The 23,419-nt window shown below is 36.7% G+C and overlaps 1 protein-coding gene and 1 pseudogene across 1 annotated transcript; both read right to left on the bottom strand.

Annotated features, from left to right (window-relative positions):
- Window positions 1-350: 350 nt before the first annotated feature.
- Window positions 351-8,843, bottom strand: LOC137003133 (NACHT, LRR and PYD domains-containing protein 1 homolog; annotated as a pseudogene).
- Window positions 8,844-9,309: 466 nt separating this feature from the next.
- On the bottom strand, window positions 9,310-19,928 carry LOC137003701 (prolyl 4-hydroxylase subunit alpha-1-like). Its single transcript, XM_067363963.1, has 13 exons — window positions 19,833-19,928; window positions 19,422-19,512; window positions 18,978-19,252; window positions 18,670-18,891; window positions 18,429-18,559; window positions 18,179-18,355; window positions 17,526-17,581; window positions 17,240-17,333; window positions 13,684-13,737; window positions 13,033-13,068; window positions 12,842-12,910; window positions 12,653-12,749; window positions 9,310-9,680 (listed from the first exon to the last, which is right to left on the bottom strand). Exons 1-13 carry the CDS (start codon window positions 19,915-19,917, stop codon window positions 9,610-9,612), a joined length of 1,458 nt encoding a protein of 485 aa, XP_067220064.1. The 5' UTR covers window positions 19,918-19,928; the 3' UTR covers window positions 9,310-9,609.
- Between the last annotated feature and the right edge of the window lie 3,491 nt (window positions 19,929-23,419).

Raw genomic sequence — 23,419 nt, 5'->3', positions numbered from 1 at the left:
TCCGGTTTCATTTTGTAAAAACCATGGGAACACCAAAGACACTTTAGTATATTACAGGCAAGGGAACAACTATTTGGTTAAGTTTATAGACAGAAAATAAATTTTTTATATAGCTCAACATGTTTAGTCTTATTGTTTAAATCAGATTTTTTTTTTTACCATGCCTCAGAGGAAAACACTATTTTGTCAAGTAGCTAGCATAGCATAATCAGATGCTGCTTTATTTTTAGTAACAATGATACAGATTTTTTTTTTCCCATCATACATTTTAAAATGAATTGCATGCCATTTATCAACACATTTATTCTATAATCGATCTAGATTACTGCAGTGTGTCTCAAACAAGTGTCTCACAGCTGCCGAGCAAACGCACAGAGTAACATTATAACATTTCAACACACTCAAATGTATCTAATATGTTAAACAGAGCTGCGTTACCTCATACATGACCAGGAAAGCGGAAGCGGCGCCAGCGACTGTGACATAAAACTTCCGCTGATCGTGAGGTGTGTGTTGCATAAACGCTCCAGCGTCCTCGTTCAGCTCCCGCAACACTCGGTCCTGCTCTGCTTCATACTACAATAACGTTAATAATCGCCTCAATGAACATGATTTCTTCCCGAGTCCTATCCCAATTCTTTTGAACCGTCCATTGAGGTGAGGACCACATGTCCCAAGACTCGAACTTGCCATCATCAAGCTACGCCTTTGTTTTGTATAAGCCTCTAGCGGACGGGAATCTTAAATAATGCACCTTTAAGTGATGCTGCATTTATAATAATTTTCCAGGTTCAGCGTTTTGGAATTATACACTTTAATTAAGTTGCTCAAATTAGTTTCAGTCATAGTCACTTTTCTTTTTTTCCAATTATAAAAATACATTGGAAAAACAAGCTGATTCAACTTAAAATAATTTGTGATCTGGCTGCCTTAAAGGTGCATTGTGCAAATTTTAGCAGCATCTAGCGGTGAGGTTGCGAATTGCAAAATAGAGAAGCTACGGTGGCCAACACCGAACAAAGATGTCGTTGTCTGAGACAGCAGAGAGTAGCAGCCAAGCAAACACGCTCTGTAGAGCGGTTTGTCCGTTTGGAGCCAGTGGCGCCTGCAGCCGTACGGCTGTACACACTGTGCGTACCATGATATTTTTTACATAATTTTTACATTGATTATTAAAATCTATCTGTGCACACTCATGATATATTAAGAAAGAAAGAGAATAAATAAAGGTGTGGGCATGGGGGATATGGGTGAAATGAAATCTGATTGGCTAGTTTAGTTTAGTTTTTTCCACATATGAACAATGACATTACAGATATTTAAAAACAGGCTCAAAATGGGTTAACAAGTTTCAAGTTTAAGTTTCAAATTTAGTTTATTTACATAACACCATTAAAACAGCAGCAGCTGACCATTGTGCTTTACATCAGATAAAATAAATGCAAGCAAAAACAAATAATACCACAAATAAAATGTATAAAATAAGACAATTCATATAAAATTGAAACAATTTGACCAACAAAATATCAAAAGAAAATCAAAACACCAACAGAAGTCAAAATACAAAAATAAATAATCAAGGGAAATTAAAAGCAATGGAAAAATAATGAGTTTTAAACAAAGATTTAACAATTTGTAATGTCGGAGCAGATCTAATATTATCTGGCCTGTTCCAGAGGGCCCGCAACAGCAAATGCATGTTCTCCTCTTTAGTCTAACTCTGGGGACAGCGAGCAATCTAAGACTATTAGATCAAAGAGCTTGGGAAGGATTATGTAAAGATAAAAGTTCAGATAAATATGAGGGAGCTGAATTATTTAGGGACTTAAAAACAAAAAATAGAATTTTAAACTCCAAAACTTGAGATGAGACATGATGATCATTAGGAAATTTTGTGGGAATGCCACTAGGTGGGCCAAAAAATATAATTTCAGTGTAAACACTCTCTAAAACGGCTAAATTCGACTGAAACATTTGCTTAAGGCCTAAAACTATTGAGTAAAGATGGAGAAAAGAAGCCTCTTAAATCTTTGAAACTTTTCTCTGAATGTTTCGGGAAAAGTTACAAAGCATCAAGAGTGTCGAAAACAGTGCCATCTTGTGGCAGGTAAAATTTACCACTATGTCCAACTGCCTTGAGCATCCGGTGTGTGAGGTCTGAATGCACTCATTGAAAGATCACTTTCGTCACCAGAGTGCATTCAAACCTCACACACCGGATGCTCAAGTTGGGCATAGTGGTGTATTAGAGGTAAAAAATGATATAAATACTGTTCGGTTTCTCAGCCAAACCGATTGTTTCATGTCTTAGGACATCAATGTGTCGTCACGAGCCACAGGGTTTAATTTGGATTTGTCTGTGCATGTTTTTTTGACTCTCATAGATGGAGTTCCTATTGACACGCATTATACAGCTGAGAGACGTCAACGGTTGAGTTAAAAATCTTAATTTGTGTTCTACTGAAGAAACAAAGTGACCTACATCTTGGATGCCCTGGGGGTAAACATATAAACATAAAATTTTCATTTTTGGGTGAATTTTCCCTTTAAGCGCAATATGCAGTGACGTCACAATCGTGTTGCGTTGTGGTATATGGAGCTGCCTTAAGTGTACATATGAAGTAGACTTAGGTCTGTCCATATAAACTTCCCTCATCCACTTCACCAAGTGGAACACACTTCAAAATGGTGGCAGGGATTCCCCCGAGGGAATTGCTTAGGGAAGTTCGCGAGTGCTTGTCTAAAACTGGAGTGGAACGCAGCCCTAGTCTTTACCCTCAAGCATAGACAGAGTTTCTAATGATGTGTTTTCGCAGCATTGAGCAATGTAGCCAATCACAGAAAAATCTGTTGATTTCTGAAACATGATTTCTCAAAATGCAGGAGTTTTTGTTCAGCACTGAATGCTTTGCATGCTGGCAAATCCTCTGATAAAAACAAAGTGTAGACAATATTTAAGATTCAGTGTGCAGTAACTGAGGCATTGTGAGATTGAGACAAACTTTCATCTTTTTAGTGATTATAAAGGAGGCTCTTGTTGCGCGCATTCTGCCATGCCAATCATGCTCGCATACTTGCTTTTGTTTCTGAATGTTGATACTTTAATAACAAATATTATAATGTATCACAGTTTATGCTGGGATCTGTAGGTTGTGGCTAGGTGACACGTAACTTAAAGTGGAGCATGGAAATCTCATGGATGTACATTTTATAAAAAACGTTTTATACTTTTTATTTATTTAAACCTTTAGGCTAATGTATTTCCTGTGTGCAGTCAAATGTCCTGGTGTATGGGCTATGCAGTGTTCTCAGTCATTTTTTTTTTTTTTCCTTTCTTTTCTCAGCGAAATGCACAAACACACACTAACATTAAACCTACTGGGCACAGCACCTTTAACCTAAAATGTCTTTTCCTGTGATATAGAAGCATAGAAGTCCATTCTTTCAGATGAGCCTGTGTTTTTGGACAAACAGACAGGTCATGCTTTTTTTAGTGTGCATCTCACATCCTTATTCAACAGACCACATGCAAATTCTACCACAGCTGGTAAACGTAGAGAAATAATCATTGGTTTTTCTTTAATGAAATGTAGTTCTGTAAGTTTCCTCTTGGACTCTTCTTCATCCAGAAGGACGTAGTACAGAGCAGTGAAGAACTCCTGAAAGCTGAGATGCATGAAGCTGAACATCGTCTCCTGGTGGATTCTTCTCTTAAAAAGGATTTTACACAAGAATGGACAGCCAGAAGGGTTTGAAACCATTTCATTCACTCTTTTCTCATCAAACAGGACCTGCTGTTCCAGCATCCCTCTCTCTGCCAGCTGACCCAGACTCCTCAGCAGGGTTGGAACAGACTGACCCTGACAGTGATACTTCAGTAGAGTGAACACAAAGTCAACGTAGATCGAAGTGGTGGTTTCCAGTCCATTTTTTACATTTGCATCCATTTTGAATCGTTCCTGGATAGTTGTGCAGATGATCCAGCAGACAACAGGGATGGAGCAGGCAGTGAAGAGGGTTTCATTTGTCTTCACAAGTGTATAAGCCTTCCTGAAAAGCTCCTCATTCTGAAAAAATTTCTGGAAGTACTCCTCCACTCCCCTCTCAGAGAAACCAATTATCTCAGAGAAACGCTGAGGTATTTTGAGCAGTTCACTCAGTGTCTCTGTAGCTGTAGATCTGGAGGTGACCAGCAGGAAGGACTCTGGCAGGATTCGACCCCTCAGCAGGTCACAAAGAATGGCCACAGGTGGGGCTTTCTGAAGCAGATCAGTGTTTGGTGACATGTCATAAATGTCCTCTGTGAGTCTCAGCTCATCAAACCCATCAATGATGAAAAGCACCTTCTCTGGTGAATGCTGTAACATCTGTGAGATCTGATCTGGTGTTAAACTGTAGCTGTAACTCAAGATCTCCACCAAACTGTTTTTGCCAGGAATTAAGTTTATTTCTTTACACTTTAAGTGAAAAACAATATCAAACCGCTCTTTGTAGAGGTCACCAGATGCCCAGTCCATCATGATCTTCTGAACAGTGAAAGATTTCCCATTCCCAGAATTTCCCTGCAGTATAACAGCTCTGGGACTGATCGCATGACCATCTGGGTCGAACAGAGAGTTCAGATGGACAGAGTCTTCACTGCTCCTGGAGCTGAGGACCTGCTGGAAGCTTTCTCCCCTGGAGCAGATCTCTTCTTCTCTCTCTTTTTGATCTCTATATTTCTGAAGGATCAGAGGTTGTGTGAAGCGCTCAGACATCCGCACATGTTCACCAGGTCGTGAGTTATACTCAGTCACACATTGATACTCACTGCAGATCAGCTTCTTATATTTTTAAATCACTGAGCTTGTTGCTGCACACATAAAATAATAAGTGTTAAACAGTGCATTTTAAAACAAATTCTGATCCTTATAGAGTAAGATATTTCAGAGCAGACTAGCTGCTGAATTAAAAGGTGAAAGGTACAACATTCAACACATATCAGATTTATCTATTACCCGAGGTTTGTGTTTTCTCAGAGGGTGGACAATACAAAGTACAATCTGCAAAAAAAATTGGATAAACCATCTTTAAATGTCTATAAATTATAAATTATCAACAGACTTAATATAATTTTATTAGCAAGTATCTGGTAGGTCCTTTTTCTAATAGAACAGTGAATACATTTTAGCATATGATCTGTGATTACTTACATGAGAATACTCTATATATTATCAGAAAAAGGATCATAGTCAATATTATCAGCATCTATCCATGTACAACACATTTTACTTACCGGGTGCATTATGTATGATGTGGACATTTCCTGTTATTGTGTTGTTAGTGAGTGCAGGGGCTGTAATATGACTTCCACTCTGAGCTGCAGCGCTCACATTTAGTCCAGAGTGAGATCTGACAGTGTCCTTGTTACTGCGAAACACTAGATGACAAAAGAAAACATTTTAGGCACTCCATAACTCTGTATTAATGTTGTTGCTTTTAGACTGATTTATCATTAATAAATGAGCACTTATTCAGTACAATAATACAATCTTTGTGCATAGATGAAGAACAGAGAAAGATTTGACATAACTTTTTCCTTAAAATACTGTCAGTTTAATGGAATACAAATAAAATTAATGTGAAAGATTAACTTATAGTCTTCACTGATGAAATCATGTTAAACCCAAGACCACGAGACAAAGTGATTAAAAAAATGCCTAGCTTGACATATTGTTAAATATGTCCATCTCAGTTCATCCTCTACAAGAAAAGAAACACACACAATCAATAATATAAAGTGAATGCGAATTTTTCGATATTTTATACTACACTTAATTGAAAAAATCATAGTTTGCGTTAAGAGTCTTTCCAGCAGAACAAGTTTAGTTAGGATAAGTTTTGCGACATAAACTTTTTTTTCCCAAAACAGTCTGAATGATGCAGGTTGAATAGACCACAGACTGGACTGATTATCTGTTTTCGACAGACAATGGCAGTCTATGGCAAGCCGTTTTAACATTTAAAGGTCCCAATTTTCGTGGTTTTTTGAAGCTTTGATTGTGTTTATAGTGTGCAATATAACATGTGTTCATGTTTCGCGTGTAAAAAAAACACAGTATTTTTCACATAATTTACTTATCTGTATACCGCTGTTTCCACTGTCATAAAAACGGGCTGTTGACTTCCGTGTTCTATGAAGTCCCTCCTTCAGAAATACGTAACGAGTTCTGATTGTGCCAGCGGTTCCTGTGTTGTGATTCGACAGCAGTTTAGCGCATCTTGCCCGGAAAGGTCACGCCTCTTACCATAACGTGGAGATGCATGTGCTCAGTGTTATTGTAAACATGTCTTTAATTTTACCCTATCAATTTGAGCCGGAATCAGACCCGGTGATTGGACTGCGGGATGAAAATAACAGCATTTCGACGACACACACACTCTACAAACGCAACTCTTGTGTATTCCTGTGGGCGGAAGTTAGTCAAAAAACTGTTTTAGTGACGTCATTAAAGAAGGATGTAGAGGGATGTAGTCCAAACTGGCCGTTCGATGTAGGCGACTTCTGTTAAATAAAATATCTCGCTTGGCATTGAACTTTGAGCTTTAAAATTTTACAGATTTTATTTATACTCTAACAACAACATTACACACTAACTAAAGTTTGAAACATGGGATCACGAAGAACGGGACCTTTAATCTTTAAAGTGTACTAGTATCTATTTTCATGCTACTAGTACTTATTTTTTAGATACTAGTATCTAAAAGTATTAAGTATTATCACTTATTCATTAGCTTCAAGTTATTCTTTAGGTACTAATGCTTATTCAGATATTCAGATGCTTAAAAGATACTGGCACTCATTCATTAGATACTAGTACCTATTAAATAGACATTATTACTTATTCATTAGTACTAGCACTTATTTATTAGATACTACTACTTATTCATTAGTTACTAGTATGTATTATTAGATACTATATCAACTCAAGCTTTTTACTCAAGTAAAAGTGTAAAAGTACTGGTTACAAAACTACTTAAAGTATAAAAGTATAGATTGTAGTATCTGTTAAATAGAAACTAGTACTTATTCATTAGATACTAGTACTTATTTCAATAGTGAATTATTTCATTGTTAGTTGTGGCTAATATGTATGCCAATTGTGACTAGTACATACTAGGGCTGAACGATTTTGGAAAATAATCTAATTGTGATTTAATGTGCAATTATTTTTTAAGCTCTTTATCTTCTGTATTATTCAACAAAGATGAGCAATAAATCATTGGGTGGGAATCTTTAGGCACCTCACGATTCGATTCCGATTCTGGGAGTCATAGGCAAATTCCAAAACGATTCTTGATCTTCTTTTCTTCTTGATTAGTGTTATTAACAAAACTTTTTTTATTATGTAATTACATATGTAATTATAAGTACATTTTAAAATAATTCTACATTAAAAATGTAATTAAAATAATTGCATGTTAATAGTCTTAAATAAACAGACAGGGCTTAGATTAAGCCAGAATTAGGCCTTAGTTTTAAGTAGCTTAAACATTACTGGTATGCATCTTGAAACAAAACAATGTCACTGCAAGTTGCTTTCAGTTAAGACAGCTCAAACACAGTCTGGGACTAGCTTAAGCCTTTTCTGTGTAACCGGGGGAGAAGCTAGTAAATAATAAAGAGGGGAAAAACAAACAAACAAAAAACATTAGAAGCAATAAACAAACAGTGCTTTCAGTATTTAAGAGTATCTGAAGATTTTCCTTTCAAGAGCTGTGAGTGATTTATCTTTTTCGAGGCTTACCGTTGTTGATTATTATGTCATCATAGAGAGCGGGAGAATAAGCTGCATTCACAGTAATGCACAGATCTCTCTTGAAATATAAGATGTGTTTTGTCCTATCTGTTTGATCCCTTAAGACATAACTGTTTACATTAATTTTGCAGCATAAAAGCATTTTGAGATGCAAGTACATTTAACCACTTAAACAGTTGCGTACAGCCTCTCTTCACAAAGCGCGCGTCTGGAAGCAATTGGAAGCAAACAGAATACGTTTCTAAAGCACACGCAGTGCCATCGCATATCTGTGCTCAGAATCGTTAGATAGAGAATCTTTTCTCCCATTTCTATTGTATATTATGAACAACACAATATTAGATAGATTAAACATAAATTGTGCTTTTCTGTAGGCCAGGAATAAATATGTGTAGAGTGTCAAGTTGATGCTTCCTCTGCTGACTGCTTACGACAAGCGTGTAAGCCTTTGTGGTTAAAAAATTGCGTTTTGTCAGATCCCGATATTATCGCAAATGCGATTAATCGTTCAGCCCTAGTACATACTTTTTATATACTAGTAGTTGTTCATTAGGTACTAGTATTTATGTTTTAGATACTCATATGTATTATTAAATACTAGTACTTATTCATCAGATACTAGTAGTTATTTAATAGGTACTAGTAGTTATTTATTAGGTACATAAATACTAGTACCTAATGAACAACTACTAGTATATAAAAAGTATGTATGAATGTTTTAAGTACGTTTTAAGGATTAAATGTTAAAACGGCTTGCCATAGGTAGTCTGTATATTACTACTGAATCAAAGGAGTAAAAGTGATTTCGATTCAGCCCAGTGACTCAAATCTTTTATTCTGTTCACAAAATGACGTGTTCATTCTTTGAGTATTACGGACAGTTGTTTAGAACCAAAAGACTGATCAAGACAGTTCATTTCAAACCATTTTTTATACTATTAGAGCTAACTTCCCCTTTTTTTCTTTAAACAAAGTATGAATTTGATTAAACAACTTGTCAGCTCCTTTGTTACCACACTTATTAATTGTAAGGAACTCCAACATGTATGCAAACAACTTAAATTTCTAAGTATACCCAACACAACATTAAGGCAGTCAAGTTACAAATGATTATAAGTTGAATCAGCTAGTTTGTTTAGAGTGTCTTTTGAAATTGAATAAAAATGGTTAGGTTATTGAAACTAATTTGGGCAAATTAAAGTATATAATTTCAAAACACTGAACTTAAATTGAAATGCATCGCCATTTAAGAGACTCATGATTGAAAGGGCCACCAAATTTCACAAGGGTGGGGAAAAGGAAAATAAACCATAAAAAAAAAAGAAAAAAAGAAATACAATCAGAGTCTTATAACTGATCTGACTTCAGAGCCCAACCCTCATGTGTCACAAGAATTACAGATGGAATCTGAGCAACCAAATTCTGCATTCTGAAGTTTATTTTGTATGAAAGATTTGACACAGGCAATCCTAACCCTATACCCTTACTGAGCTTTGGCAGACAGAAAAGCACAGTACCTTCTGCAGTGCATGTTAGAGCTATTGGCCAGTGCAGGTGGAAATATCACACAAGGTAGAATTTGATATATTGGCTCAACTGGAGAAGGGCAATCTGTGAAAAACTCAGCTGTGATAAATAAAAGTGACAATGAAATATACAGTTACAAATAACAGCAAAAGTTGATATGAAAAATCTGTTACAGATCCTGCCTGCATTACCTATACATAAATACAACATGTAGTACAGACAGAGTACAACTTTCTTTGTAGTTTATATATATATATATATATATAGTACAGATTTCAATCTTTCACTCCCAGTCTGACAAAGAACAGGGCCTCCTGAATTCCTGTCCAAGCTCATGGATCCATTTGTTAGCCACTGGGAAAAAGAAGAACAAACAAAGAAAAACTAAATTGTTACCATTAACCTTTAACTTTCAATTGTCCATTTTCTTTTCAAATTATGACAGAATTGTTTTTCTCCTCAAACAACAATTGCTATAAAAAAAAAAAAAAACACAGTATGAATGTTTGGTTCAAGAATACCATAGAAAAGAAAAAAAGGACAATATCCCTTTTTATAACAGTCTTACATAAAACACTTAGATTAAAATAAGTATTTTGATAGTATAGAATAATGCCTCATTAATCTGAAATGGAAAAAAAAAAGTAAAAAAAAAAAAAAACTGTCAGAGGACAGAAGGCATGAAGTAGATTGTGTACAGATTTTTTTCAGCAAAGTTTGTCATTGATAATTTATAGGCCCTAGAATTTTGCATATTAAATATGATACAGTAGGTTTTATTTTATTAAAATGTTTTAAAATGTTGTAAAAGGCATTGCCAAACAAGAATTCAGTTTTCAATTTATACCCCTAAAGTGGCAACGTATCCTGGGAGATACAAACATTAAAATCAAAAAAGTCAAATTCTGAGAAAAAAAAAAAAAAAAAGTTGTATTATGTGTCCTATTAAGATGAAAAATAGCAATAAATTAATTTTATGATGTCTCTTTATGGTCTTGCCAACTAAAGGGTTAAGGTTGAACCACTGTAGTCACGCTGACTATTTTAATGATAGTTTCACAACTTTTCTAGACATTGAATGTGGTAATTTCATTGCTTTCAATGAAGGAATTAAAAAAAAAAAAAAAAAAAAAAAAGATTATCAAAAATCTCAATGTGTGTTCCGAAGATGAACAAAGGTCTTGTGGGTGTGGAACGGCATAAGGGTGAGTAAATAATGACATTTTCATTTTTGGGTGAACACTTAAATATACATTTTTACATTGAGGATACACAACAAAAAGTTCCAAAATAATATCAAATCAGCCAATTATATTTTAAAGGGGTGATGAACTGAGAAATCAAATTTTCCTTGAGCTTTTGACATGTAAGAGGTCATCATACTTTAGGAATATCCTGTAAGTTTCAGAGCTTGTTAGTCCAATAAAAGCTTTAATTGACACCAGACCCAACAAATGACAGGATTTACAAAGTGGGGATCTATGACATAAAAGGGCAGCAAGCACAGTCTCTGCATATCAACACCTACTTCATCACTGTCTGTTTAGCCCTGCCCACCAATTCACGCATGACATGCAATAGAATAGGTAGCCTAAGTAACATAGGCCTACGTAGTGCTAAACCAGATCGAGCTACCAAGCAATAAACATGCCGTTGAGGATAACAAAATATTGTGCAGTGCCTGGACTCGACAGTATTGCAACAAGTAACTTAATTCTAATGCCTGATCTGACATTAATGATTCATGTATAGTCAAATGTTCTTTGTCCGTGTCAGTAAATCAAACCCGTGACTAACAGTCAGCTTGCGTTATTTCTCTTAGTAGGATGAAAATAATCTGTTATTTAACGGTGATTAAATTATATAAAGAAAGCGATCAAAGAAAGCTCCCTTTGCAATCATTGGAGCAGCACGCGCTGAAGCAGTCAATTAAACAGCGCGAGTTTATCAGTGACTGACGCGCAAAACTCCTGTTTTATTCAACGAATTTCTTAGTTATATAGCGTTTGCACTGTTGGTTATGATGAAAGCATCACATGTCTGTGATCGGCTACACAGTGTTCATCTCTGCAACCTTTCATGCCACAATCTAAATATAATGCCATAGACCTAAATGTAATGCAACACTTTTCATGAGCGCTGTTATAGTAAAAAATGCGCTAAAAGAGAGAGTAATACTTGGCTATTTCAAATGGAAAGATGTTAGCCAATCACAGCAGTGGGTGTTTACACTGAAGTCTCACAGCAGACACGCCCCTTAAAACAGAGCGTTCAAACCAGAGGGCTAAAATCAGGGTAGGAAAAATGCCTTTTATATATAAATGACAATTTTGGATGTAAAAATCATACTAACATTATAAGTGCACCCCAGGAAACGTTATAAAACAAAACAATGCAGTTCATGACTCCTTTAAATTGAAAGCCTCAACTCCAGTGAAGAAAAACTCTGGATCAGTATGCACCATTCCAAATTTTGCTATACATCCTAATCATCCATTTACATGTATTCATTACTTCAATGAGCTCATTGTTTCTGCCTTACAAGGAACACTAGGAAAACAGGCTTTCCTACTCCCCTAGAGTTAAACAGTTGAGTTTTACTGTTTTCGAATCCATTCAGCTGTTCTCTAGGCGGTACCACTTTTAGCATAGCTTAGCATAGTTCATTGAATCCGATTAGACCATTAGCATCTCACTCAAATTATAATAATCAAGGAATATATAGGCGTAATAATCAAGGAACTTTGCTGCCATACCATGGGTGCAGCAGGTGCAATGATATTACACAGCACCTGTGACCCCTTGCTTGCACAGGGAGCGTACCTTGCAACCATGGAGACATTTGTGAGAGATGCTGCATAATATCATTGCGCCTGCTGCACCCATGGTATGGCAGCAAAGTTCCTTGATTATTACGCCAGAATGAGAGTATAGTTCCTAGCCATATCGGCCTAGAAAAATCACAACTTTATGTTCCATTGGTCTTATCAAGTTTTAAATAGGAAAAATATCGAAACTCTTTGGATGCAAGATGCAAACGGTCTAATCAGATTCAATGAACTATGCTAAGCTATGCTAAAAGTGGTACCGCCAGACCCGGAGACCGACTGAATGGATTTGAAAATGGTAAAACTGAACTGTTTAACTCTAGGGGAGTTGGAAAATGAGCCCATTTTCAAAACAAGTGGAGTGTTCCTTTAATATGTGATTTGTATATGTACATTTCTGAAATCACATAAAACTTACATTACCTCTGATAACATCATAAAAAAAAAATAATAAATAAGTGAATTGAACTGATCTACCCAATTTGTTTAAAAACCTACCCCATTTGTTGCCCACCAACACGGGGCATCCGGCATGCTCCGTATTCCAATTTACTTCACCATTTCTGTGGAGATTGTACCAAAACACAGCTGAACCCTGCAAGAGCAGAGAGAGGATGCTAAAACGATTCTACTTAAGTAATTAGTGCTTAAATTATCCTTATACAAATACCAGAATTGAGAGTTTACCTTTTTTGGCTGCACTGCTACTCCAACTTTAGGGAATACAGTGGCGCCCCCTATCTCCACATCATTCATCTACAGGAACGAAAGATTTATACAGATTGATCCACACAGGTAATATCAATGGCTATAAAATTCTGTTTAATGCCATTAAAGCAATTTGTCTTCTGACAGCTGCACTTACACAGTCAACTTACATAAATTAGGAATGTAGCAATCCTGTCATTCACTGTCTCCTGTGAGGTCAAACATTCTTCAGTTAGTTTTCAATTATTAGACTGGTCAACATGTAATCAAGCTCTTAATGACACAGAATACAGAGGTTACCAATGGTTCCCCTGTGGGTATGTATGCATTTAGGTTTTGTTGTACATCATAAATCACAAATCAAACCTCAAAAAGGAAGATTTTGAAACATTTTACAACTTGTTAGCAACATTTTAATCACATATAAGGACTACAGTGGCTTTCCAATAATATATGGCTTACACATTTTTTCCCAATAAGACACACAGGAACTCTGCATTAGGGTTTGTGTTTTCTCAAATGTGACACTAGCTCATGTATTAACATTAATTTTAGATATTTACAGGAATAAGTGACAAATTAAAATCCTCCAGTGTCTAGATTTTAGTATGTCAACCTTTCTCAAGAAAGTCAATCTCTCTCTGAGTGAATGTTAATTATTTTTATTAGTATAGGTGCTGGCATTTTAACTTAAATGAAGTAATGATTTACTTTGGAATTTCAAATGGGCTTTGACAGTTTTGGATTTGAGTAAATATTTTCAGAGGGAACCAATGGCAATTTCTGTCTTTGTTTACTAAATGTCTGTACAGTGAACTTACGTTGAATGCATCAACATGCGGATCATATCTGCCACCAATCCCATAATTCTGAACCTGGAAAATTATTTAATCACTCATGAATCACTATTGAAATGCCCTAGGTTAAATAATGTATAATTAAGCATAATTTATTCATATGTACTTAACTAAATGTTTTTGTGACAGACTATAAATTGGTATACTTAAAGGCCTGGTTTCACAGACAGGGCTTAGACTAAGCCAGGATTAGGGCTTAGTTCAATTAGGACATTTAAGTAGCTTTTATAAATGCACCTTAAAAAAAAAAAAAAAAAAAAAAAAACACCATTACTGGTGTACATCGACAAAACAATGACACTGACATATTAACATATGTCAGTGCAATTTGGCCTCCATAGATCAGACTTGTTTGTTCAGCACATTTGTTCAGAAAATCGGAGGCCAAGTCAACACCTCAAACTCGTTGTGCTCCTCAAACCGTTCCTGAACTATTTTTGCTTTGTGGCAAGGCACATTATCCTGCTGAAAGAAGCCACAGCCATCAGGGAATACCATTTCAATGAAAGGTGGTACATGTCAGACCATGTACACCCTAAGCATTGTTGCAGGACCCAAGGTTTCCCAGCAGAACATTGCCCACAGCATCACACTGCCTCCACAGACTTGCCTTCTTCCCATAGTGCATCCTTGTGCCATGTGTTCCCCAGGTAAGCGACACACACGCACCTGGCCATCCACGTGACGTAAAAGAAAACGTGATTCATCAGACCAGGCCACATTCTTCCATTGCTCCGTGGTCCAGTTCTGATGCTCACATGCCCACTTTCAGCGGTGGATGGGGGTCAGCACCGCAGGTAACATTGGGTTTGAGTGTCATTGGTTGTCTGGAGCTGCTGTGCTGTTGGCAACTAACAACGAACTCGTTTGCATTTACTCGTGTACCGTACATTCATTTTTTTGTGCTGCCTTGTCCATTTATCATCTGCTTTTTATTTTCTTCATGAAGCATTAATTTGTTGCGTGCCAGCTTTGATACACAGACATCCACTCACATTGTGTGCAACAGGCCACAGTGCACTGTAAACCACTGTGCACTGATGGCCACTAAAAAAAAAAAAAAAGTGGTGATAGCATATTTAACAAAACTCTATAGGCGCACTAAGCGGTGCGTGAAAAATGCGAAACAGCATATATAGAACATTACAGTGTGTTAAAGAAATAAACGTAGAAAATTGCGTTGAAGCTGTTAAAGTAATAAAGCCAGCAGACACAATATTAAATTATCAGAATGTTTTTCTTCCTTTTTACCTGACATGATCAAGTAACTGCATAAACTGGCATATTAGTTTTATTCTTGTGCACACACTAAAACACAGTTTCGTTTGCTGGTGGAAGAATGTGAACGTGTAGAACGGCTTGTTTGCATGCGTGGATGGCATAAAACCATCCGTAACACTTCTTTGCCTGTTGTCTTTGTGTGCTTCAGAACCATCTTTCTAATTCAATAGTCTTTGGTTGAAGCAGTTATGAATTGGAGAAACTTCAATGTGCAAATATGTCCCACCTTCTAACCAAAAGAGCAAATTGCTGATTGATAAAGTCATTGTGTCACTACAGCTGCTGTTAGAAGCTCCAGTTCACATAGAAAACTGAGACTTGCGCTTAGGACTGCACATGTGCATTATTTTTTTGCAACTCAAAACACATTTCCTTTAAACTTTTAGCTGTACTATCAAGTAGAACTACACTTTTTCTCTATCAACTATTTTCTATCAGCTAGAAATACACTTCACTGTATTGTACATTTAATTGGGTCAACAGTAGTTTCGCATAGCCAGACCTTCAGACTGATGGCAGAAGGTCTGGAATATCACAGCTTTCATTGGCAAAGGACCACCCAAGAGGACATTTTACTAACATGTAACTACATATTAATATTTGTCTACTTTGTGGTGATTGTATGTTGTCATATTACATTAAAGGATTAGTTCACTTTCAAAATAAATTCTGATAATTTACTCACCCCCATGTCATCCAAGATGTCCATGTCCTACTTTCTTCAGTCGAAAAGAAATTAAGGTTTTTGATGAAAACATTACAGGATCATTCTCCTTATAGTGGACTTTAATGGTCTCCAAACAGGAGGAGGTCAAATTAAAGCCCTTTGAAGCTGCACTGAAACTGTAAACAATACCAGACGAGGAATAAGGGTCTTATCTAGAGAAACGATAAGCCATTTTATATATTATATAAAACACATTTTAACCATAAATGCTCATCTTGAACTAGCGCTCTTCTTCTGTATTTGAATTCCAGCAGTGTAGACACTGCTAAGTGTATTTCTGCCCTCCACATGTCAAAGTTTGAACTAATTGTTATATACTTGCACTAGCATATTGTATGTAACAATTTAGTTCAAACATTGACCTGTGGAGGGCAGTAATACACTTAGCAGTGTCTACACTGCTGGAATTCTAATAGAGAAGAAGAGCTAGTTCAAGCTGAGCCTTTATGGTTAATGTTTAAAAATTACATTTTTTTTTTTGAGAAAATGAGTGATGGTTTCTCTAGATAAGACCCTTATTTCTCATCTGGGATTGTTTAGAACACTTTGAAGCTGCACTGAAACTTATTTTGACCTTCAAATGTATGGAGGCCATTGAAGTCCAATATGGAGAAAAATCCTGGAATGTTGTCAGAGACCTTTTTTTTTTTGACTGAAGACAGAAAGACATGAATATCTTGGATGGCATGGGGGTGAGTAAATTATCAGGAAATTTTAATTTGAAAGTGAATAATTCTTTAAACAAGGGTGAGAACTCATACAGCGGGCAAGACTATGACACAAGACAATATCATTGTCCGTGTATTATTATTTGTTTGTTCCATTGCCCTTAAGTGTCTGAGAATTGTAATATGATTTTAACAAAGGCCTATAAAAGCTTCGGTGAAGGGGCAGTTTTTGTATAATTAAGTCAATCTCTTCTCACCTTACTTTCACAGGCTGTGAAATGGAATTGGTTTTTGCTGTACTTTTGACAATTGAAAAACAAAAACAAACTCACTACATTATATAGATGTGTGTGCAGTTTTTTTTAAGTCATATTTAAAGTATTTTTTGCTCAGAGTTTCAAACATGTTGTAGATAGAATTAAGAACCTAGCCAGTGTACTTTCTTAAAGATGTATTTTCCATACTTCCCCAATTGCATTTGTAAAAAGGTATACTAATATCCAGATTAATTTGTAGTGTACTAAGTTTGTGCTTGATGGAAGTATGGATTTTCAGTTATAGGCATGTCAGGATTTTTAGTATACTTCGTGAAATGTATTTTAAATACAATTAAATATATTTTTCACTAGGGTAGAACCTGTTAACACTCCACTGTTTTACAGGGAAAATGCAAGTTTATCTCCATTTAAGAATTCAAGGGTGATCAATCAGGTGAATATAAATGAATTCTATATGCTTATACTGTATGCCACTTCTCGGCAAGAGATACCATGCAAAGTATGTCCATGCTAACTGCAAGGCCTATCTGGCAGTAAAGAAAGCTTGCTTTCTTACTGTAACGTACAAGCAGTAGTTCAGCGGTTTCCATGGAGAGTCCCGTAGCATCTTCAATCTTCTGACTGATGTGAGCTACCTCAGGGCTATCACCTAGAAAAACACTGAAAATATAGTGATTATTCTTTGCATAGTAAGTGTGACCAAAACAGTTTGATAGTCAAATACTAACTTATGTTAAAGGAATACAAATGTACTTAATTATTTGTCAAACATCAGAAGATTATGACAGAATTCAAATTTGTGGGTCAACTATGCCATTATAATGAGGCGATTTTAATAAATATTTATTAAACCTTTGAGAAATACGTTGTTTTGAGATTCCAGACTCATACACCTCCGATCTAGAAAGCTGTTGGCAAAAATAGGAATGAACTGTCAAATACAAATGTATGCATGTATGTGGCTAAAAATATTTGAACAGCCAAACACCCATATTTGCATTCTGAGCATTTAGTTTCAAAATCATTGGCTCTGATTTTGGATGAAGAGTTAGGGCTCCAATTTCTAGTTTCCAATCCGGTCTCAAATCCGGGCTTTCTATAGGTCAGCCAAGTTCTTCCACACAGAACTCAAATCATTTCCATTTTTGAAAAAGTTTGAAACCCACCAATCTAGAATGTAATTATGTCATATCATTAAGTTTTCACTGGAATTAAGGGGCCAATCAAACAGATGTCCACATAAATTTGCCCATTGAATGGTACAGTAATACACCAACACTATAACAAGAAATAACATTTTAAATATACTGACAATAACAACAACAATATAATATGTATGATGTTGGTGGTGGTGTATGATGTGGGTGAAGGGATAGGGGGTAGAATACACCGTTTGTCCAGTATTTAAAAAAAACAAAAAAAAACAAAAAAAAACACTACGTCTATAGAAAGTCATGGAAAACATGAAGACCAAATGTGTTTGTGTAAGTGTGTTCGATTTTCACTTGAGGTCTGGAGATGTTCTTCAGGAATTCTATCTCTCTGTCTGATATAATGTCATGATATCTGATGATTCGAGGCTCATCCCACTCCACTTCCTCTTTCACTGGTGCGTACATCAGTCTGGGGTTTCCTCCACCTGTGCTGTACCTACAGGACAGCGCCCTCTGCCTCTCGAAGATCTGATTTTATAAGATTTAAACTTACAATCAAAATACAAAGTCATGTCAAATAATCATTTAAATTAGTACTTACTCTCTCATCAACCTCTCCTCTGCACAGTGTCTCATAGTTACTTGACTCTGTGTTCAGGGTGAATATGTCAGGGTTGCTCTGTAAGTGAAGGAATCTGTTCAGCTGAGCTCTGGCTTCATCATTACTTGGATCTGAGGCAAAGATGTTTATGGATTGAATCACAAAAAAATGTAGCAAAATTGTCTGCCAATCTCAAATATAAAAATATTAGGCTACTAAATTAAGGACACCACGACCTCACCCAGATTTAGAAGCTCTTGGCTGAAGTAGATTGCCACAGACAGGCTGCCAAAATGATAGACTGAGGAACTAAGGTAACGGAGCAACTCTTCCTCAGTAGTGGTTGAGTATTCTGTTAATCTGTCCAGACTGTACAGAAACCACAGAAAGGCATGCTGGAATTTTTCCTCATCATAAGCGACCAACCCTACATTGTAGGCTTCATCTGCATTTAGAGACGTTTCTGTGAAATGAAAGCATCAATAAGATTGGAATAAGTAAAACTCTCTCAGTGAAGTTGCATTGGCACAAAACAGCAGGACAGTTTACCCTTTGTGATGTCTTCTGGGTGGAGTTTGTAGATCTCTTGCAGTCTGATCAGTCCTGAAGCTGCACCATCCACGTCCTCCAGCTGTGGGATATCTGGGAGATTTGCGTCCGACTCATTCTGATACTTTTTACACTGATAAAGATTTGGCTGATTTACAATATATATCAAATCATTTCTCATTTGTCTGAGGAATCTGTAAGCGGCCACAGGGTTTCTCATGGCTTCCTCAGGGTTCTCAGAGTCAGAGTATGAAAACAGAAGATTCGGAAGAACACTGGATTGAAAACAAGGGTTCATCAAAAGTTGTAATGTTAGAAAATGTATTAATTAATCCTTGATCTTAAGTCATATGATTGTTAGACATCCATTCCAAAATTGAAGGTTTTTAATAATAAAACACATTAATCTTGTAGTTTAAATTCTATAGAGAATATGTTTTTCACCTCTTTATTGTCTCTACATTCGCAGCATCATTGCACTGACTGAAGACCTTCAGAAGCTCTTTCGTCTTCCCATATAGCTGTGCAATTTGATCTATAAAACAATCTGCACTTAATTGTCAAAAGGCTTTTGATTTTATGTATTAATTTTTACATCATTAAAGTTAATGGAAAAAAAAAAAGTTTATTTGGGAAGCAACCAAAGAGGGACTTAATGTTTAGTAAATAATGATTAAAAAGTGAAAGAGAACAACTATAAGGTTGCTCATTTTTGGTCAAAAGTCTCTCAAATGAAAACAATCAACTTGTCACATAAAAAAACATGGGGAAATATGGCCAAAACACTATCACATTAAATTATTACAAATAAACAATATATAATATAATGAATTGATATTAAACTGAAATAATAACCTGTTGATGAAAAGAATTCATGCCCAGCATCAGCACAGACAATCCAAAAACACACCATAAACACTGTCAATTCCTTTATGGCCATTATCAGACCCATTTAAGGTAAGACCCATGTATGTATCTTGCAGTGAAATTGATCTTAAATACCAAGTTTTGTCATGAAACAGATGGCACACGCCAATAAGTCCTTAACTCAATTTGGTAGTAATCACATCGTTATCTAAATAGTGCAGCTGATTGGTTGATGTTGCATCAGCGGCCAATTAGCTGCAGCTCAACATTTAAAAAATACTGGTAGTGTTTGCAATCACTTGATTCTGATGACATTCAGACATTCTGATGAAATTCAGATGGAGGGCAGGGAGAGAAACATTCCTAATCTTTTTTTCCCAAAATGATGAATTTATTTGACAAAATGACAAAACGTTTTTTTTTTAAATGTGAAAAAATAAAATAAAATTGACCACATGATACACTGTGATTCAGGATTCAAAATAAATTGGTCAAGTTGTGAAATGAGCAAACCTGTAGGACATTCACAATTAAATGTTTTAGTTCTATTCTACAAGCTTTACACAACAATTGAAATGTTTAAATTGTAGCATTTATTTAGCAGCTAAAATAATAGACCATTTAGTACATTTACTGTAAATAAAAAAGATAAAAGTAAATCATGAGAGAAGTTTCATTTTGAATAAAAAAGAAGTTTTATTCACAGACGAGAAGTCATGACATATGACATATAATTAGATTTTTTATTTTATTTAAACACACACATTAACACACTTTCCACAGGATCCCAGACAAATGAATTTGGTCTACTCGTGCACTCCCAGTGATACCAGCCTTTGCAACTGACACTATAAATATAATAAAATATAATGGCGTGGGGATATTTATTGGCACAAGTCATCATTGGAAAAGTATCAATGTTACATTAGCTATAGACAATATATCACATGCATAATTCATCATGGCCTATTAGGATAATCATTAAAACATATTTAAAGTGCATTAACATGTTTCATGCAAGTGTACAATTTATACACTATAAATAAAATCGAACTCTTATAACCTCCTGTACCCATTCTGTGACATCAAAGAACTTCACTGTGCAAAGGATTATGGGTGCCCGAAGTGTCCATCAGTTGTACACTTCGAAATCCTTCATTCTGAAGGGCCCTTTGAAGTGGCAAGTTTTGAGCACTTCGGTTTGGGATGACCCTACAATATGGTAGCCATGATTATTTTCACTCCAAAGCGCCCTTCGGAGGGCGATATATCCCGTTTGGAAAGCACAGTAAATGTGCCACCTGTACATCTTCAGAGACTGTGAAGTAGCTCTGTTCAAATTCTTTCCTTCCTTCATCACTTTGTTAGGAGTTAAATTTGACAGGCAGTGCGCAGAACTTTCTCTCCCTTTGTTCCTTTTTCAACTCTGTCTGACAAGTCAAAAGTGAACACACATATATTATATTATATTATATATTTGAGAGAAAGTCATGGCTGAATAAGCAAACGGTGTGTATCTCCGTGTTCGCGTTCCATCTCTGAATCGGACACACACCAGTATTGTTTTGTTTGTTTGGGGAAGAGCACGCTGCCCTTGCGTTGTGACAGGGCAAGTGCGAGCATTGCTAATGTTCACAGTTGAGTGCTTCGCGTTCGCTTTGCTTATTTCAAAGGGGCAGCACCCACAATGTGATCGTAGGGCTCGCGTGGCGATCTGGCTGAGGAGCGAGAGACGGGTTCATCCTTATTGCTCTCTCTCTCTGTCCGATTCGCGATGTCCTTTTACCGAGAACGAAGTGTGCCTCAGCGCTTCTTCGGCTTGGGCAGAGGACACTTAAGTGTTTTCAGTTGGAATGGAATGGAATAGAATATGAGTTTGTCCGTCTCCAAGCATTCCTCCAGTGATAATAAAGCGAAAGGGAACTGCTCTTGGTGGTCATTCATGCAGTGAATCACAAGCAGGCCCCAAACATTTATATTATAAATGTTTTGTACCCGTGACATCGACCCGCTTGACTATCGCGGGTGCGAAGGTACGCATTTATATGATGCTGCCTCAGACCTGAGAGACGCTTGCATGCCATGTCTCCCCTGGGGCTGCATCATCAGAGGCATTTCATATACCCCCTTTCCACCAGCACGAACCGGGTGCTAGTTCAGAGCTAGTGCTAGTGCCAGTTCGGAGTTGGTTCAACTGAGGAGCCTTCTAAGAACCGGTTTGCCTTTCCATGGGCTAGAGAGCCAGCACAGAGCCAGGTGTTACGTCACTGTATACGTCTCATATTTCACAGAAAGCTAGCGCCACAGCACCAAACACAAACACACCAGGCTTGTTTCAGATGCATCGGCTTCTCGCAGAGCGATCGGTGCATGACATCAAAGCACCGCGAGAACGATCCAAAAGCACAAGGAGTTGTATGCTCTACAAACGCTCCCGTGGATCCGCGGCACCCGCCGAATCTGTCCGCGCTGCTCCGATGCATCTAGAACAAGCCTTCTATCAACAATCGCGGATGTTTCACTACTGTTGATGCTCATGGCTTTGCGAACCTACATCGGCATCCAAACACGGCTTGCCGTAATTTGTATATAGACGCAGATTACAATCGAGCTGCTATTAGCTCGATTAGCTGCTATTTCAAAAATTGCGGTCATAAGTTTCTTGTTGGTCACAATAAACCCCGCCCCCAGCCCCTAATGCAAGCAGTTCTTACTTCTAGCCCAGCAATGTTTTGGTGCTACTTATGAACCACTTTTCCTGGTTCGGAGCTGGTGCTTTGTGTGTCGAAAGACAAAGAACTGATTTGAAACTAGGCTCTGTCTCCGAACCAGCACTCAAACTGTCTTGGTGGAAAAGGGGTAATAGTGAGTCGAGCTGGTACTGCGCTGTACACAATGGCTGTGTTACAGGCATATCAGACTGATCTATAAAAGATTTAAGCACAGCCTTTCTTTCACACCGTGTTTACTTGTCTGGTAATTGGCTGCATTTAATTCTGAGGAATTTAATAAGTGAAATGGCCTTATGATATATATATAGATATATGTATATATTTATATATATATAATTATATGATATATAATATGCATATATAAGTAAAATAAATAGGTTCTCCATGATGTTAACTCATTCATGGGGAAAACCTTTTTTCGTGTGCCTTTGTGCCTTCAATGTCAACTTATTCGACTATCTTGGGTGCAAGCACGTGTGATTTATACAATGATGCTCCAGTTTGAAGAGATGTTTGTGAGCTATCTCTTCTCTGGATCTCATAGTCACTTAAAGAGACAGCACTCCCCACCAAGCTATGCATAATAACCAATCTTAGATCTTTGAAGCTTAAACCATTTAGTCAAAGCTCTCAAGTTCAATATGTTAACCATAAAGATGATCGTGTCACAATCCAACATCATGATTGGTTCGTCACGATCGATCTCAAGGATGCATATTTTCACATAGAAATATTGCCACAACGCAGGAGGTTCCTGAGGTTCCCTTTGGGGGTGAAGCTTACCAATATCGGGTTCTTCCATTCAGCCTAGCCTTATTACCCCGCCGCACATACACAAAATGC

The sequence above is a fragment of the Chanodichthys erythropterus genome, chromosome 16, assembly GCF_024489055.1.
Source record: "Chanodichthys erythropterus isolate Z2021 chromosome 16, ASM2448905v1, whole genome shotgun sequence".
Taxonomy (NCBI): domain Eukaryota; kingdom Metazoa; phylum Chordata; class Actinopteri; order Cypriniformes; family Xenocyprididae; genus Chanodichthys; species Chanodichthys erythropterus.
Note: the sequence above shows the minus strand (reverse complement) of the source record. Positions and strands in the feature narration are given on the sequence as shown.